Source organism: Crocodylus porosus, unplaced genomic scaffold (assembly GCF_001723895.1).
Source record: "Crocodylus porosus isolate Cpor-Errol unplaced genomic scaffold, CroPor_comp1, whole genome shotgun sequence".
Taxonomy (NCBI): domain Eukaryota; kingdom Metazoa; phylum Chordata; order Crocodylia; family Crocodylidae; genus Crocodylus; species Crocodylus porosus.
In genome coordinates this window covers 31738866-31754757 of record NW_017728912.1, presented here as the reverse complement: position 1 = coordinate 31754757, position 15892 = coordinate 31738866, and the positions used below count along the sequence as shown (strand labels likewise).

General features: G+C 44.0%; 2 protein-coding genes across 2 annotated transcripts in view; both read right to left on the bottom strand.

The window, feature by feature from the left end:
- Positions 1-1946, bottom strand: part of LOC109309461 (signal recognition particle subunit SRP72-like) — a 9206-nt gene extending 7260 nt beyond the window's left edge. Inside the window, exon 1 of the mRNA XM_019534235.1 lies at positions 1780-1946. Coding sequence (XP_019389780.1) covers positions 1780-1906 — 127 coding nt within the window. The 5' untranslated portion in view covers positions 1907-1946. The remainder of the gene's footprint in view (positions 1-1779) is intronic.
- A 2737-nt stretch (positions 1947-4683) lies between these two features.
- On the bottom strand, positions 4684-15334 carry LEPROTL1 (leptin receptor overlapping transcript-like 1). The gene is made up of 4 exons (XM_019534236.1): positions 15227-15334; positions 11880-11955; positions 7963-8149; positions 4684-7090 (listed from the first exon to the last, which is right to left on the bottom strand). Exons 1-4 carry the CDS (start codon positions 15240-15242, stop codon positions 6974-6976), a joined length of 396 nt encoding a protein of 131 aa, XP_019389781.1. The 5' UTR covers positions 15243-15334; the 3' UTR covers positions 4684-6973.
- Positions 15335-15892: the final 558 nt, after the last annotated feature.

Sequence of the window (15892 nt, the reverse complement as noted above, 5' to 3'; positions counted from 1 at the left end):
CTTCCAAGAGAAGTGGTGCAGGCTCCGACCCTGGGGGTGTTTACGAGGAGGTTAGATGAACATCTTGCTGGGGTCACCTGACCCCAGTATTCTTTCCTGGCATAGCAGGGGGTCGGACTAGATGATCTGCTCAGGTCCCTTCCGACCCTAGAAACTATGAAACTTCCTCAGCCTGATGAATGGTTTTTAAACCTGAAAGCTTCCTAAAAAATTAAGTTGGTTTAATAAAAGATAACAGATTCACCCAAAGAACCTTGTCTGCCAAAGGACTAAACAGCACCTTAGGCTAAAGTTTCATTCTGCAGACCATGTAACAGGTAAGAAAACTGGGCATCTATGCTGAATTATCCACTTGGGAAGAAAAGGCAACCAAATCGAAAGAGAGCACCATTCCAGACCAATAAAACAAATGATTACTGGTTCCAGTGCTTTGTTCCCTGAGGACAAAAGCAGTGAAGAAAGTGAAAGATTTTTCCCAAATGACATCACTTTGGATGATCTATCAGCAGTTGAACAGCGCCTCTTGCCAAAACATTCTGAAAAGTATCTGCTCTTTCTCTGCAATGGACTCAGACCCCAAAGTCTTGGTACTGAAACATGGCAAACAGACATCCACAAAGCCTGACCCTGATATTCCAAGTTTTGGTTTGCCAGATGTCAATTGCTCCCACTGGGCCAGTCCTCTCCACCAGACTTTGATAAAATCGGGACTACATATATTTCATGGAGACAGAACAAGACAATGTAACCCAGATTCACAATCTCCCCAGGAATTTTATCGAGGCTAACAGGCTAAATACAATCCAAGTAACCCCCCGATGCAGAGCTACCTGGGACCTAAACATTCATCTTCTCAACCTTGCTTCTCTTTCCATCAGCTTTTTCTGCTTTTCTTTTCCCCTTCTCTCTCTGCCAATGTCAGCCCAACCCTAAGCTCTGCTCCAGCCCAGGAGCGGTCCACAAGAAATGACTACTCTAGATAACACAACCTGCCTCTTGCTGTTCCACGTGGATTCCTTTTTATTACTTGTGCGATGGCAGCACCTGTAGCTCAGGGCCCCATCACATGGGGTGTGAAAGGAATGAGACAGCCTGCATCCCGAAGACAAAGCACAAACCTCATGCTGCAGGCAACAGGATGAGAAACAAGAGAGAAGGCTGCAGGGATGCACATACACAATGAGGGTGACAGCAGCCCAGTGCATGGAACAGCGTTCACAGCGGCACAGCTGCCACCAGCCTTTTCCTCCACTTAGGCCTGGCCCAAGATCCTGCAGTCGGATGGAGGGGATCTGAGGACAGACTGTGTGGCTGCCCAATACGCTGCTGCTGGATGGAGGGCAGTGGGGTTCAGCCTGCTGGGCTCCTGCAACGTCTAACTGCAGTTACCAGTCCCCGGAGATGGGGGTGGGGAGGGCTCACAGCTGCCCTCAGAGCGTGTCACCCTCTTGCATGTGGCCCACACTGGCTATGTGCTGTCCCCCTTATTTTTTGACGAAGAAAAAGCGTGGGGGCAGCTCTTGTGGAGTCCAGGCGACCCGCCGCGGGACACAGCCACTCACACTACGGGCCTTTTTGAAAGAACGCCTCCGCCCCCCCCCCCCCACGCAGCCTGCTCCAAGCCGGCCCATTCTGACTGGGGGGCAGGCCCATTCGGACAGGTTACGGGGGGTAACGGGCTGCCCCATTCCAACCGGAGTGTGGAGCGGGCGGGCCCATTCGGCCCGCGGGAGTGGGGGGGGATGGGATGACGTGGCCATGGGCACGAGGGAGCCTCACTCTTGCTGACGGCCTTGGCAGCACGCGCGTAGTCGCCGCTCTGCCCGAAGCGGCTCACTTCGCTCCACAGTGCGGACACTGCTCCTCCCGCAGCCGCCGCCCCGCCGCCAGCACCGGCCGCCGCCATCTTGGGACGTGGGGCTGGAGACAGAGCGGCGGGGGAAGGGGAGGAGCACAGACGACCCCTGCCCCGGAAGTGGATGGAGCGCCAGCTGTGAATGGGGTGCTAACCGCAGGCTCCTCCCTGTGCGTCACCGCGCTCGCACGTGAGGCCCGTTTGGCTGCGGCGCTCACACCAGCCGCTTGGAGGCTTCCGAGGTGTCTCGGGCGGGGGCGGAGCCGCCAAGCGCGTTCAGGCCCCAGCAGTAAGAAGGCAGCAGGCCTGGGGGCTTGCGGAGTGTCTCTGAGGCTCAGCGTCAAGCTGGCAGATGAAAGGGGCAGGTTGGGGCTGCTCATGGCCCGTTTTTGCTAATTCCTTAGCCGTTCGTTTGGGGGGAAGCGGGGGCTGCTGATGGCAGTGGCGTGTGTGCACCTGTTTCTGGCCGGGGCAGTTTGAGCCCTGGAGCTCTGTGGAGAAGCGTAGGCAGGCCTCTTCTGCGTCTGATGGGCCTGGGTCCTAAGCAGGTAACAGAAAGATTAGCAGTTCCAGTCTGTGAGCCGGCAGGTGATACTAAGTTGCAATTTATGGGTTCATTTTTATTTTTCTGCCCCACCCCAAGACACACCAAGGTGAGATGTGCTGCAGAGTCCATCTAACCCGCCCTAGAGCTCTAGCTTTCAAAATGTTGGGCTTGCCATGGCATGCTGAAACCCCTTTGAATGTTTTGAAGTTTTACAAAAGTATCATTAGGATCTGTGTGATATGAAATATGAAGTATCCATTCTTCCAGACTGTACTTCCTTAGCTTGCCTAGGAAAATGTTGTGGAGGCCATATCAAAAGCCCTCCAGGCATACCTAAAATTAAGGTACACCACATCCACCAGTCTCCCCACATCCACAGGATGTGGTGTACATTGATTTTAGCAAAGCTTTTGCTATGGTCTCCCACAACACCTGGGAAGCCTCCACAACATAGGCAAGCTAAGGAAGTACAGGCTGGATGAATGGACTGTAAAGTGGATAGAAAACTGGCTGGAACATCATGTTCAGAGAGTAATAATCAATGGCTTGATGTCTAGTTGACAGCTGGCATCAAGTGGAGCACCCCAGGTCCTGGAGCCAGTTTCATCCAATGTCTTCATCAGTGGCCTGGAAGATGGCATAGAGTGCACCCTCAGCAACTATGCAGATGACACCAAGCTGGGGGTGTAGCAAATACTCTGGAGGGTAGGGCTAGGATTCAAAGTGAGCTAGACAAATTGGAGGATTGGGCCAAAAGAAATCTTATAAGGTTCAAAAAGGACAAGTGCAAAGTCCTGCACTTAGGGCAGAACAGTCCCATCCCGGTACTGCTACAGGCTAGGGGCTGACTGGCAGAGCAGCAGCTCTGCAGAAAAGAACGAGGAGGTTACAGTGGACAATAAACTGAGTATGAATCAGCAGTGTGCTCTTGTTGCAAAGAAGGCTACGGCATCCTGGGCTGCATTGGTAGGAGTATTGCCAGCAGGTCAAGGGAAGTGATTATTCCCTTCTATTCAGCACTGGTGAGGCCACATCTGGAGTACACTGTTCAGTTTTGGGCCCCCCCACTATGGAAAGGATGTGGACAAATTGGAGACAGTCCAGAGGAGGGCACCAAAAATGGTGAGAGGGCTGGGGCACATGACTTACAAGGAAAGGGCAACAGAACTGGGCTTATTTAGTCTAGAGAAGAGGAGACTGAGAGGGGACTTAATAGCAGCTTTCAACTACCTGAAGTGGGGGAGAGCTTTGATTCAGGCAGTCCCTGGTAGCTGCAGCAGGGACTCCAAGCTGGTAAGTAGGGGCAGGGGAGGGGAACATGGGGGGACCACCACCAGCCCCCCCCATGGGTACCCCTGCCCCAGCTCCCGGTACTTTAAAAAAAAGTCCCAGTTCACTAGGTACTGCTGGGCAAGGGGGGCAATCCCTACTGCCCCACGCTGAATGGGGGACTCTGCATGGCAGCAGCCAAATCTCTGAATCAGATTTGGCCGGATTGAATTGGGACGGCGATTCGAATCACTGTCCTCTGAATCAGCCGAATCCAAAGTGAATACTAGTCACTTTGCACAGGCCTAGTAACAAACTATCTATCTATTTCAGTCTTTTCCTCAAAGATTTCTCTATGAGTTTAGATGCTCATACATATCTGATACAGGAGATACCAAGAGCCCATTACACTCCAGGCAGGTTGACCCTTGTGAGCATGAAAACTTGACTGCACAATTTTGTGGTAATGGGAAGCCAGGTTCATTCTTTCCCCCTGGCTTGCTCCACAGCCTTTTGGCTAGGTACGAGACTGGGGGCATCCAAACCCCAAGGTGTCTGCGCTGGGGGGCTTGTAGGTAGAATGTCTAATATGGATTTGGGGAGTATCTGAAGCCCCCGACTGAAGGGTCTGGAATTAAAGATACTTCCCTGGTGGTAAAGCTGCACAGATTTGAACAATGGAGCTCTGCTCAGTTGAAATTTGGAATTTGACTACTGAGCTTTGCCCAATAGAATTCAGGACTGATTTGGCCCTTAAAACAAAATATATTTAATCTCCCCACCCCCAAAAAAACCCAACCCCCATGGTATCAGAATTTCAAGATAGACTTCCTTAGCAATCCCATGAAGTACATGTGGTCAGAGAAGTAAAAGTCTCAAGTATTTTGGGGAAGAATAAAATACACTTCCTTCATTATCAAAGATAATCTTGTGAAAAGATGATGGGGAAAACAATGAGTGTATTAAACATAAGTTACTTTTTGAATAATGTTTTCAATAAAACACCCATGACTGAAGCTGATATTTAAAATGTTTTATTGTTTCATCAAAAGTTTTTTCTATAGAAGGATGGCAATGCTATTTCAGTGCATATTATATGGAAAAAAGTCATACCTCTCAAGTGTCTACACTGGAAGTAAGAGAGACCATTACATCTAAATAGTGTGCCAGATCAAGAACACAATGCTGTGAACAAGATTAACACACAGGAATATACATAGCTGTTAAACATAAAAGATTTCTTGGCCAAGTGGGTAGAACAGTAGCAGGGCAATACATTAATTAGAAAGTTACATGGGAACAGCGCCAAAAAAATTAGAAACCACCTTGGCAACTGGTCAGGTCATTAAAGGACTCTGAGGCTACTACTCTCTTTGTGAAGCTTAAGGCTATCCATTTAGCCACTGGTTTAAGAGAGTTTCAAAAGCACCCAACTACTTAGATGGACAAGTCCCACTGAAAGTCATAACATTTATGCTTCTAAATCCCTCAGGCATGCCTCAAAATCTCCACAGGTTTCTGGTGAACCTTTGCAGGTGGCTCAAATGCTCTGCACCCTCATCCTGATGTTCTTCTATTCATGTTGTGCTAGGGGTAGAACTGCTCAGTTCTCATTGTTAATATTGTGTGGTTTTAACAAATAGGTAGGTACACGCCTGTGCCATCCAATCTTTCACGTCTCCATACAGAAATTAATTCCCTGAACATATGTGTGTAACTACTATGATTATCAGATGTCATAGAGCTTAATGTTTTGTTTACATCTATACGTAGCTATTAATCTCTTTTCAAACAAAATACAGGCAAACCTCCTTAAAGTGGATTTTTCATACTGCTGCACCGGTTAGTTAGGTCACCAGTTTTTATCATGCACGCATAGTTGGCTTGCTACTCTTTTGAAAAACAAGTCAGAAGTCTTTTTGGTCAGGTTTACTGTTGCATCAATTACAGTAAAATCTGGCTAATCTGCATTCATTCATTGTACACCACAATGGAAAGTCAGAATAAAATCCACAATCAATTAAAAAACAGACAGATGAGAGGTATGCAGAAAACTTGCTTTAAATATTGAAAACTACATGTAATATAACCTTACAGAACAAGAAATACACTTATTGACATAACATTGTCTTGTTAAACAGATATGCATGAACTGAAAGACAAAGTCACTGACATTTTGGTCAGACTTGGAGAAATTAATGCTTTGACTATACTATGTATTAGTATAGCAATCAATCTTTGTAAGGTAGGCTAAATACCTATGGTTTAAGTGTTAATTTACACTTGAAAAGCCATTTTACTCAATATATACTATGTATAAAATAAATTAAAAAAGGGAAGCGGGAAATATTGTTTCGTATATACTGCAAATTAACATACATCAGTAGTTTCATAAATGAACGTTTTACCTTCTCTTCCGTAAAATGTGAAGAGTTGACACAGACCAAAATGTACAATACTTATATATAGAAACATTAAAAGAGGTCTTAAAAATGGAATTTAAGTGTCAGTTGTCCTTCCCCCACAATGCATTTGGTTTTGCATTTTATAGCATCAAAATTAAATAAAATTCATAGACCATTTGTCGGTCACATCCACACAAGAGCAGAGAACAGGACAGGGGAAAGTGCTCCTTTCAAAGGTGTTTACATTTTGAAATCCCAGAAAATAACTCTGCTTATAGGCAGAGCAGTCACCCAATCCTGAAGTTAACAGCATCAACATTCTTCAGCCTTAATGAGGTCTGAGCAGCAGAAAAAAGAAAGTCTGCAAGTGATTCTTCCTTTCTTTCCCTAATGCCACCAAAATACAACCACCACCAATGTTTCTGCTAATTGAGAATGGTGCCATGTTGGTTACATGATTGCTTAACTTATATCCTTTATGCATCATATTTTAGTCACTGTGGTCAAAAATAAAAGATACATGTTATCTTTAACTTGATATCACGGTTGTTTTTAAAATAAACTTTTAACCCAAAACACATTTAAACATTCTTGTTCCAGCATTTAAATGTTGCATAACCATAAAACAGAATAGGAATAATTATAAATTTAAGTCAAGAGATACTAAAAACATACTGTAGACAAATAAAAACAAAGTGTCTTTCCACATAATAAAAACCTTGAAATCCATTAGCAAACCAGAAAAAATAGTACACTTACAACAAACAAGGTGAAAAGGAGTATCTAAAATACTCCCAAAGGCTTGCTATGCTACTTCTCTTTATTGCCCATTCTCTCATTTGTATGGATGGCCACTGAATGACAAGATGTCTATGACAGTTCTCTGCTAAACTCCTCTCACCACTGCTGCCAGCTGAAGTCGTCATTGCTGCCAAAGACCAAGAAAAATCCTAGGATGGTGGCAAAAATGACTGTATTCCCTGTGAGGACAAGTGCACATGCACCCCATAAAATCTGTGGATAACAAAGATGTAGTTATACATACCGAAAATTAAAGAGAAGGAATCAAATGAGACAAAAAGAACAGTATTTCTAAATACTGGAAGTTCTACAGTTCAAGCACATGGGTGTTTATCACATGTAAGCTGTTCAAGGTTCAGTAAACACATCTGCACCCTATTCTACACCGAGACTTCTGCAGTAGCTAGATTTGCTTAAATAAGGCTGTGTCTATCATTATCTTGGGTCATGGTAACTAAGAAGGGATTTTCAGAAAGCTTAAGGGAACTGGGTGCTCCAAACCCATTAAAATTCCATTGTAGTTTGGTTTCTTAGTCCCTTGGGCTTATTTGACTGTTCATGCTAATGCAGAATTCCATTTAACAAAATTGGAAAATCAAGATTAAAACATTTCCTAATGTAGTTAAAGAAGGCAAGAATCTTTTGGAGAGTATAAATAAAGCCATGCAGGGTGAAAGGTAAAGTTAGTTAAGGAACTAGGGAACTGTAGACTGATGAATATCAGAACTACTGGCTTCCTTATTCATTGTTCTCTGTGCTTTCTATTTCATAAATGATCCTGAAATCACTCAGTATTATTCTAGCTTTATTTGCATTGGTGAGTTTTTATGTTGCTAGTCTCCATCTGAGTTCGCTCATAACACGTATGAAATTCTGGAAGCTTATTTTCTCACTGTAAAAAGCAAGTGGGTTTTTGCCACATTTCTCTGTATAAAATGTTATTTTGTTCTTGGATGCAGTTTTTTAACTCCACATACATTTTAAACCTCTGAGCTGAACACTAAAATTGCTAAGTGTAGTAAAAGCATTACACAATGTGAAAACTGTTAGCAAAGAACATGTTCATAGATGGAAATATTACTAACCAATTCTGCTCTGGCAAATACTATAGGGAGCCCAAATGCTGAGACAACAATGCCTGTTGTAAGAAATATTGCTAGCTCCTTGCAGGCATTACTTGCAGCATCTGTGTCATCTACTACTCTTCTTGCTATGCAGTATGGAATAGGAGAAAGGATGTAAAAAAACAGAACAAACAGTGGCCAATATTTGCTGAAAAAGAAAGGAGAAGAAAGTTAACTTTAATTTCTCTGTAGCAATTACTTCCTTTCACAGATCCTATTACACAAGCTGTAAGGTAAAAGTATACTTTTATTCCCCATCCAGATTTGTTTAGCAAAGGCACATACCTACCACTGATCACTACAAAGCATAATAAGAACTTTATTGAATTAAGCAAGCCAGTGGATCACTAACCAGATTTATTTAACCACAGGTGATCATCAGCAAGGACACTGAATTCCATAGTTAAGGTGGATCTACCACTGAGAACACTTAGCCAAGAGTGCCAGATGTGAACTGTTTCCACTGACTTCAGTTGCAATGCTGAAGACAAACTGGGAGGAGCTTCTGAAACTTAACCAGGAGGTCTGAAACTTACATACAGAAATATTTTTATCTAGTTCTACCTCTACTTCATGGATTTGCATTCAAGCATTTTTTTAGGTCAAGTCCAACTCTCAGCCAACACTAAAAAAAGCAATCACTTGTGAAGTGTTTTGACATTTTAACAATCAAAGTATAACCATTATCATGTAAAATATAATCAAAAAACAGATAGCGTAATGGTTTTATTAAGGGTGCACCAATAAAGATTTTCTTGGCCAATACCGACAGCAGATTATTCCCCAAGCATATTGACTAATACTGAGCTGATAACTGATTTACAGGAACACAGCCAGGCAGTGTAGAGGTCAGCACCCTGCAGGTAAGTTTGTGGAAAGGAAGGGGAGCGGGGTGGATCCAGGCCCCCCACAGTGAGGGAGGGAGTGGGGCAGGGGCTGGGGATGCTGCCTAGTCAGAGCGGTGAATGGGACTCCGGGGCTGGGGCAGGGAGCAGGACAGAGCCATGGGCAGCTCGTCCAGGGGATCAGCGGCCCTGCACTTAAAAATCATGGTGGGGGTGCTTGAACTAAAGCTTGTCAAATTAACTTTTAAGTCAAGTGCCGCCACCACCATTTTTAAGCGCAGGAACACTTTTAGGAGCGCGGCTGAGTGAGGCGAGGGCAGAGGCAGGTTGCTTGCTGTGAGTTCAGACTCTGCTCAACTGCCTTTGCCCCAGAAACCACATGCTGGCCACATGTCCCCTGCCCACCTGGTAGCAAGAGGCACAACTCATTGTCTCCACTGCTGCCAGGTGGGCGGGGGGTGCACAGCCAGCATGCAGTCCCCAGGGCAAATGCACTAGGGCAGGGAACCCTGAGTCCACAGCAGGCAGCCCACCTCTGCCCTGCAGCCAGATCTTGGGGGGTACCTACCCCCCCATGCCTCCCTCACAGGTGCACACAGAAGTGGGGAGCTGCTTACCCCTCCTGGACAAGCTGCCCACAGCTCTGTCCTGCTCCCCGCTCCAGCCCCAGGGTCCCATTCACTGCCCTGACTGGGCAGCTCCCCCTGTCTCTATCCCAACTCCTTCCCTCACCGTGAGGGCCTCAATCTGCACCTCCAATGCCCCTTCCCCACCACGGACTTACCTGCAGGGAGCTGCTCTCCACACTGCTCAGCTGCAGTTCTGACCATGTACACGCTGTGCCTGCCTACAAGCACGTGGCATCCAAGGGCCCCAGCCAGAAGGCATATTATATTTATTAGTGACATTATCAGCTACGCTGGCCAAAAAAGCCAATAATGTTAATTTTCCTTTTATCGGTGCTGATCCGATATGGCACTGATATATCAGTGCACCTCTATATTTTACTGTTAGTAGTCAAAGCAAATTGCTTAGGCACATAATGAGAAAGGGAGTCCTCTACTGTAATACAGAAAACCTCATTGCATCATTAAAAAAATTAAAACATAAACAACATATTGCTTCATGCTTTGGTAACAAAGCTAAGCTTTACAGCATGTAAGAGCTGCCATTAAAAGAAGTTATTAATGGGAAGCAAAAACAGTCCTCTGCAGGCACTTATACAGATAGATAATGATGGGATCAGTGTCTCCATAATATTTTTTTTTAAATTCAACTCATAACAAATTTAACATTTGAAGATGCACCCGATCCTCTAAAATGCACATATATAAAGCAGGGTGGGTTTGATTTAAATCGGAATTTAAATACGTGGTCAGAAAGTCTGGATTTAATCATTGTTTACCACAAAAAGTTTATTCTTGTTGCTTGATATAACCATCATTAAAATATTCCCAAGCAGGGTCTCTTTTATGGCCTGGCAAGCCTGCTACCATGATAGGTTTTCCCTTCTACCACACCATTCTCTCACTAGATCTCAAATCAATGGAGAGACTATACTCAGGAACTTGTCCCTCAAGACTTCTGAAATACTCTGCTCAAAGTGTTTCTCTTTTGTTTCTATTGCCCCTCTCTGTGCATTTATCTCCAAACTCCTCCTCCTTGACCAGATCTACTCTACCCCCAACAATCCTCTATTCATTTAACCTCTTGAAACTTTGCAGTTTTAGAGAGAGATAAGGTCTTAGCTCTGTGTACACAAACTTGCAGAGAGACAAGAGTAGGTAATCAGGTCTGTTCTCTCTCATCTCCGTATACTGCTATTAACAAGGTTATCATCTCTGGAGAGACAAATTCACAGTTTGAGAAGTGAAACTAAGCATCAGGGAGATGCTTAATGGGATCTTCCAGACTAAGCACCGAGTCCCATTGGGTAGAGTGGTTTTCTTTAATCTTTACTAATCAGTAGAGAAGCCTCTAGGAACCCCATAAGATTGGGCCCCTAATATAGCCTATGGCCTATTGTGACCTATTTATAAAACTTTTCTAAAAAAGTTACATGAATATATTGTCTCAAATATTATATCATTAGAAGTTATAATCCCTATTCCATGATGATATCTTTGAGCTCTAAAATCTCTTAAATTAAAACTAGCTTTACATAGGTTTACTTTTTTTTTAAAAAGTACATTAACAAAAATGAGTAAATCAAATCTGATTTAAATAAAAAATCCAAGGGTTGGGTTTTTTTAAATCATTGATTTTTATCCACCCTGATATCAAGACAGATAGCTATTTTCCATTAATGGTGTTCCCTTAACCTAAGTCATTGTCTACAAAGGAGTCTTGTGTTCTTTTCTTTTCCTTTCAGTCACCAAATTTGTTTTGGTGGATGTTAAGTTTGTGCGTTCCTTCATCTCTATATGTAGCCTGCTTGATAATGCAGCCCCTCTTTTTCCTAAGAACTCTGCATAATACAGAGGGCATGATCTACTCATCTCTGCTTTTAGATTTCAAACTTAGTCTGAATTTGACATAAATTATCATCTCACAGAACTTGCACTTTCTTCAATATTCAAACAAATTTCTCAAATTTTCTAGTTTGGAGGCAGGAGATTGTTTATTAGCAAATTCCAAGAATTTCCAACAAATTTCTAGATAAGCATCTTTTTTTATTTTTCTCATGTAGAACACTGACTTGATAGGACAATTCTTCCATTACTAAAACTTGCCAAACTTTTTGAAACTTATCAGTAATGTCAGGAGTATCAATTTTCTTTCAGGATTTTGTAAATGTAAGTCTTGAAGCCACAAGATAAGTGATCATCCGTCATGACTTATCTGTAGCAAAGGTCTCTATAATATTTTTTATGGTGATTTTACTTTTCCCTAGCATTTTTGACCCAAGGTCATACAACTACCTACACACACAGATATGTGCGCACTATAAGATTCTTACTACACTAGAGAACAGATTAGTTGGCAGTCAAAGAGCATCCAACTATTATAAAGAGCATTAAAAATATACATTACCTATACTGAGGAAGGGCACATCCAAGCATCAGAAACATTAGTCCAACTGCCCCCCCAAAGGACAGACTAATCAAAGCTGTATGGAAAACACAAAGAGGTCAGTTATTCATGACACACAAAATGCCCCTACTCCCTGTTCTTTTTAAGAAGTATTGAAACATTTTTTTTTGCATGACATATTTAACTCCCTCCCAAACCGCTGTTAAAAATTAGCATTCAAATAAAAGTCATACGCAACAAAATGCCTTAGCTCATTTTATTTCATCTCCACTTATCGAAATTCATACAGGGTAAAAGCCTAATAATAGCATCCACTAAAATTAGTTTAAATCAGAAATGAGAAACTACTCCTATGAATTGCTGGGAAAAGTACAAATGAATCTAGAGCAAAGATGAAAGGTTAAACCAAGTTATTTTCATCTTAAAATTGCTCAGTCATTTATCAAGGAAAATGATGTTAGCTTGACAGGCAGCCAACTAAACTACTTTCACAATTGCAGTCATCCTCAGAATGTGACCTCTGAAAGCAGTGTCCACTGAATGTTTTGTATAAAATGGTATTCATTCTAATGTAAGACACCCTGAGAATTCTCCCTAGGCAATTCATATCCATACAGCCATCATTTTCTATTTCTCATTAGTTTCACATTTATGTAATTTAAGGATATGCTCATTAGTATTAAAACTCTACAGAAACTTTTACTACATAATGCCACACAAAAACAGGGTTGCATGAACATTCGCATTCAACTGGAAAAATACCAGATTCAACATTACCAGATAGTTCTGACTGTAATTTAAAATAAGGTCCCCGTTTTTTTATTTTGCAATATTTTCCATTACAAAGATGATGCAAGTGAAAACATCCTAACCACCTTGAGACTGTATACAGCACAAGATGAACCCCTACTAGAAGGACATAGCTCTCTCAAGATAGGTTTAATAATTTTTAAGCCTGTTTTGAGGAAAAATTTAACTTTGACTTTTACTGTTAACATGACATTCAGAATGAGCAACATTTTCCACATGAAGTAATGCAGTTACTATCCATGATTGAGGGACTAAAAAATGTACGTTCAGTTTAATAAATGAACCCAAAGTCCATAAAAATAAAAAAAATTCCCATTCACTTCAAAGAGGTTTTGGATCAGGTCCCAAAAGAGACCCAAGACAGTCTCAAAAAAAGCATTTGGCTGCCTAATGTGTGGCTTAGGCACCAAAGTCGAGCAGTATGATCCATGAAAACCTGTCTAATCACTTAGGCACCTTGGTTTCCACCAGAAAACTTAAGCATAATCAAGTTCTGCTATTGTGCACGCATAAAGTGCATATATTTTCTATAAGTACATGCATTTGGTTATTACCTGTAGCCTAAGCTTATCTGGGATTCACAAATTAGGTGGAGCACTACCCAAGACTCTCAGAGGGTCCAATTCACTGTCTGCCCCAGCCACACTTAAGACAGCTTGAAAGCATACACTTCAGCACAAAAGCACAGCAGACATTCACACTTTCACTCAAAAACTACAGTTAGAACTGGGGTGAAGAGAGCTGGTGCCTTTGATGTAACAGTCCAGTTGTTATAGCACTGGCTTATAAGTAGAACCTGCCTTGCCTAGAAGAGTGTCCTAAACATCAGGCTAGACTAGACTGGGATATGCAGCCTCCATTTTTCCTGCCAGAACTGTGCCACCACACAGCAAAGATGAAAAGATTCACAAAGCCAAACAAAAAGCATCCCCAGTGCTGAAGGGATGTCTCTGAAAGTCCTGCGTTCCAGCTCCTAGGAACACATACACATTTTATATTAAATGCTTTTGATAAAGTGCACAACATTACTTTTTGAAGGCACCACAACCTAAAAGAATGTCTCCCACCAAGGAGAATACCTTGATCCATGGGACACATGCAGGCTGCATGTTGATTATTCTCTCTGGCCCAAGTTCAAGAGAGGCAGAGGCTGTCCAAACCTAGCTTTCCCTCTAGCCTGACAATTAAGGCCCAGTCTTAAAACCCATGTCCCAGCTCCCCTAGGATGAGAACTACCTACAATTTAGGTCTCTCACTTCCTGAGAAAGCACCATAACCAATGGTTTATTACTTTAATGACAGATATCATCACCAGGTCCTATTCTTCCAGCCACATTTCAATAGAGAAGAATGAACCTGTACCCAGAAAAAGACAGCTGAAGTACCTAAAGCAAAACCAGGGTGCCACACAATCATTTTAAGGGTGTTTAGCAATATGAGCATCCTTAGATGTGCAAACACCTACACATGATTCACAACACAAATTCAGATATTTCAAACAGGTGGCCAAAGCACCACAAGCCCTCTGACCTGCCGTGATCTGAGTTTTTTGCAACAGATGAATTGCTTTATTTTCAGAAGTAAAAAATGTAAGTGAAGTTAGGTTTTGAAATAGAGCACTGCCAAACTCAAGAGTTTATGGAGGGTTGCCTCAGATGTAAAAAGACTGAAAACCACTGGCCTAACACATGTATGTGCACCTGCTGCAGCCCGAAGTTATGTGACAAAGTGCAGGAAAAAAATGGGGATTTGGGATCCCCTCCTCTCTCCTACCGTTTCTAGTGGCTGGTGTTAGTATTCCCCCGCTGCATACCACATGCTGCACACCTCTGTTCCAAGGCACCTAACTCAGGTTTGCCAACTGCACACCCGCAGCTTGAAGCCTACAAGTCCCATGGTGGATCTTGGCACACCGCACATGCCAACACTCAGCACACCTTGTCTACTCAGTTTCTCCCATCTCCATGCAGCATTGGAAGCCAGAAACGTGACCATACAACTGACAGTGCTGCTTGGAAAGCTTGACAGCACACCTAGCTCAGAAATGAGATCTAATCTGCTTTTTGATATCAACAAACTCCTGAGATTTTTTTTCCTTTAGCAGGAAGAGAAGCAGATTTTACAAGCCCACATTATGCTCCTTTGCACAGCATGGTTAATAATGCCTTCCTTGAGAAACACTGCTTGTTCTGCTACAGTCTTCATGTTTAGCAGTCAGGGACAAGTGCAGCAAAAACACTGAAGGCAGGGAGAACGTACGCGTTTACAGGCTAATGAAATAAGATATGTGCATAGGCGTCCGCGTGTATGTGCAGACACATAGGGAGAAGGGGGCGGGCAAGGCGGTGTTGCCCCACCCAAAGCGTAGAAGCACCAGCCGGCCTGCTTCCCGTCTACCCGGAGAAACACAGACCGCGCCCCGCTCCCCCTGCTCCGCCCCGACGCCAGTGTTTGTATCCGTGACGCGGGGCCCCCATAGGCCCCAGGGGGGGAAGGGAGGCTACCCAGCAGGACCCCGAGCCGCGCTGCCGCCGCACCTTTGATGCCGGCCATGGCGCCGCCACCCGGTCCTGTCCCCACGAACCGCCCAGGCCGGAAGGAAGGAGACAGCCGGACACCAGCCCCCAGAAGTACGCCACACCCTCCACTTCCGGTCTCAGGGCCAAGTACCCGGAAGTTGGGCGGGGGGAGAGGAAGGGGGCGCGGCACCGCTATCCTCCATCACGTGATCCAAGCTGGGATGACGCTGTGTGGAGGCGAGGCAACGCCGTTTTAAAGGGCCCGAGCTGCAGTCCACTATCCTTAAAAAGCCAGTGACACCGTGGGGTAGCCACCCAGTGCCAACAGGAGCCCGTCGGCTAAGATCGGCTTTAGCGTAGTCACGCGGAACACCACATTTAAACGTACAAGAGAGGCAAGGCTTTGTTGGGGAGCGTAGTGACGTTAGACAAGTTGGAAATGGCGTCAGGCAAGAATGACATCATCCGGGAGCTATGTCTGGCTTCTGGGAGTTTGTCTACGTGTCCGAACCTTGCAGTGGGTCCAGTCGAGGAGATCACCTGTCCCTCTCCCCCCCACCCCCCAGACCAGCCTTGGTTTGTTGCCAGGCCATCCTGGACTTGCAGGGACGTAGGCCATCTTCAAATGGCTGCATCTCTGAGTGCAATGCCTGCAGCCATGACCCAGAGAAACCTGAGGGTATC

Bases quoted from the DNA above. Each gene is read 5' to 3' on its own strand.
- LEPROTL1 (XM_019534236.1), bottom strand. The intron at 8,150-11,879 runs GTAATGTATATT...TTTCTTTTTCAG, and splicing joins TGTGCCCTTCCTCAGTATAG to CAAATATTGGCCACTGTTTG. The intron at 7,091-7,962 runs GTTAGTAATATT...TGTTATCCACAG, and splicing joins TATTTGCCAGAGCAGAATTG to ATTTTATGGGGTGCATGTGC.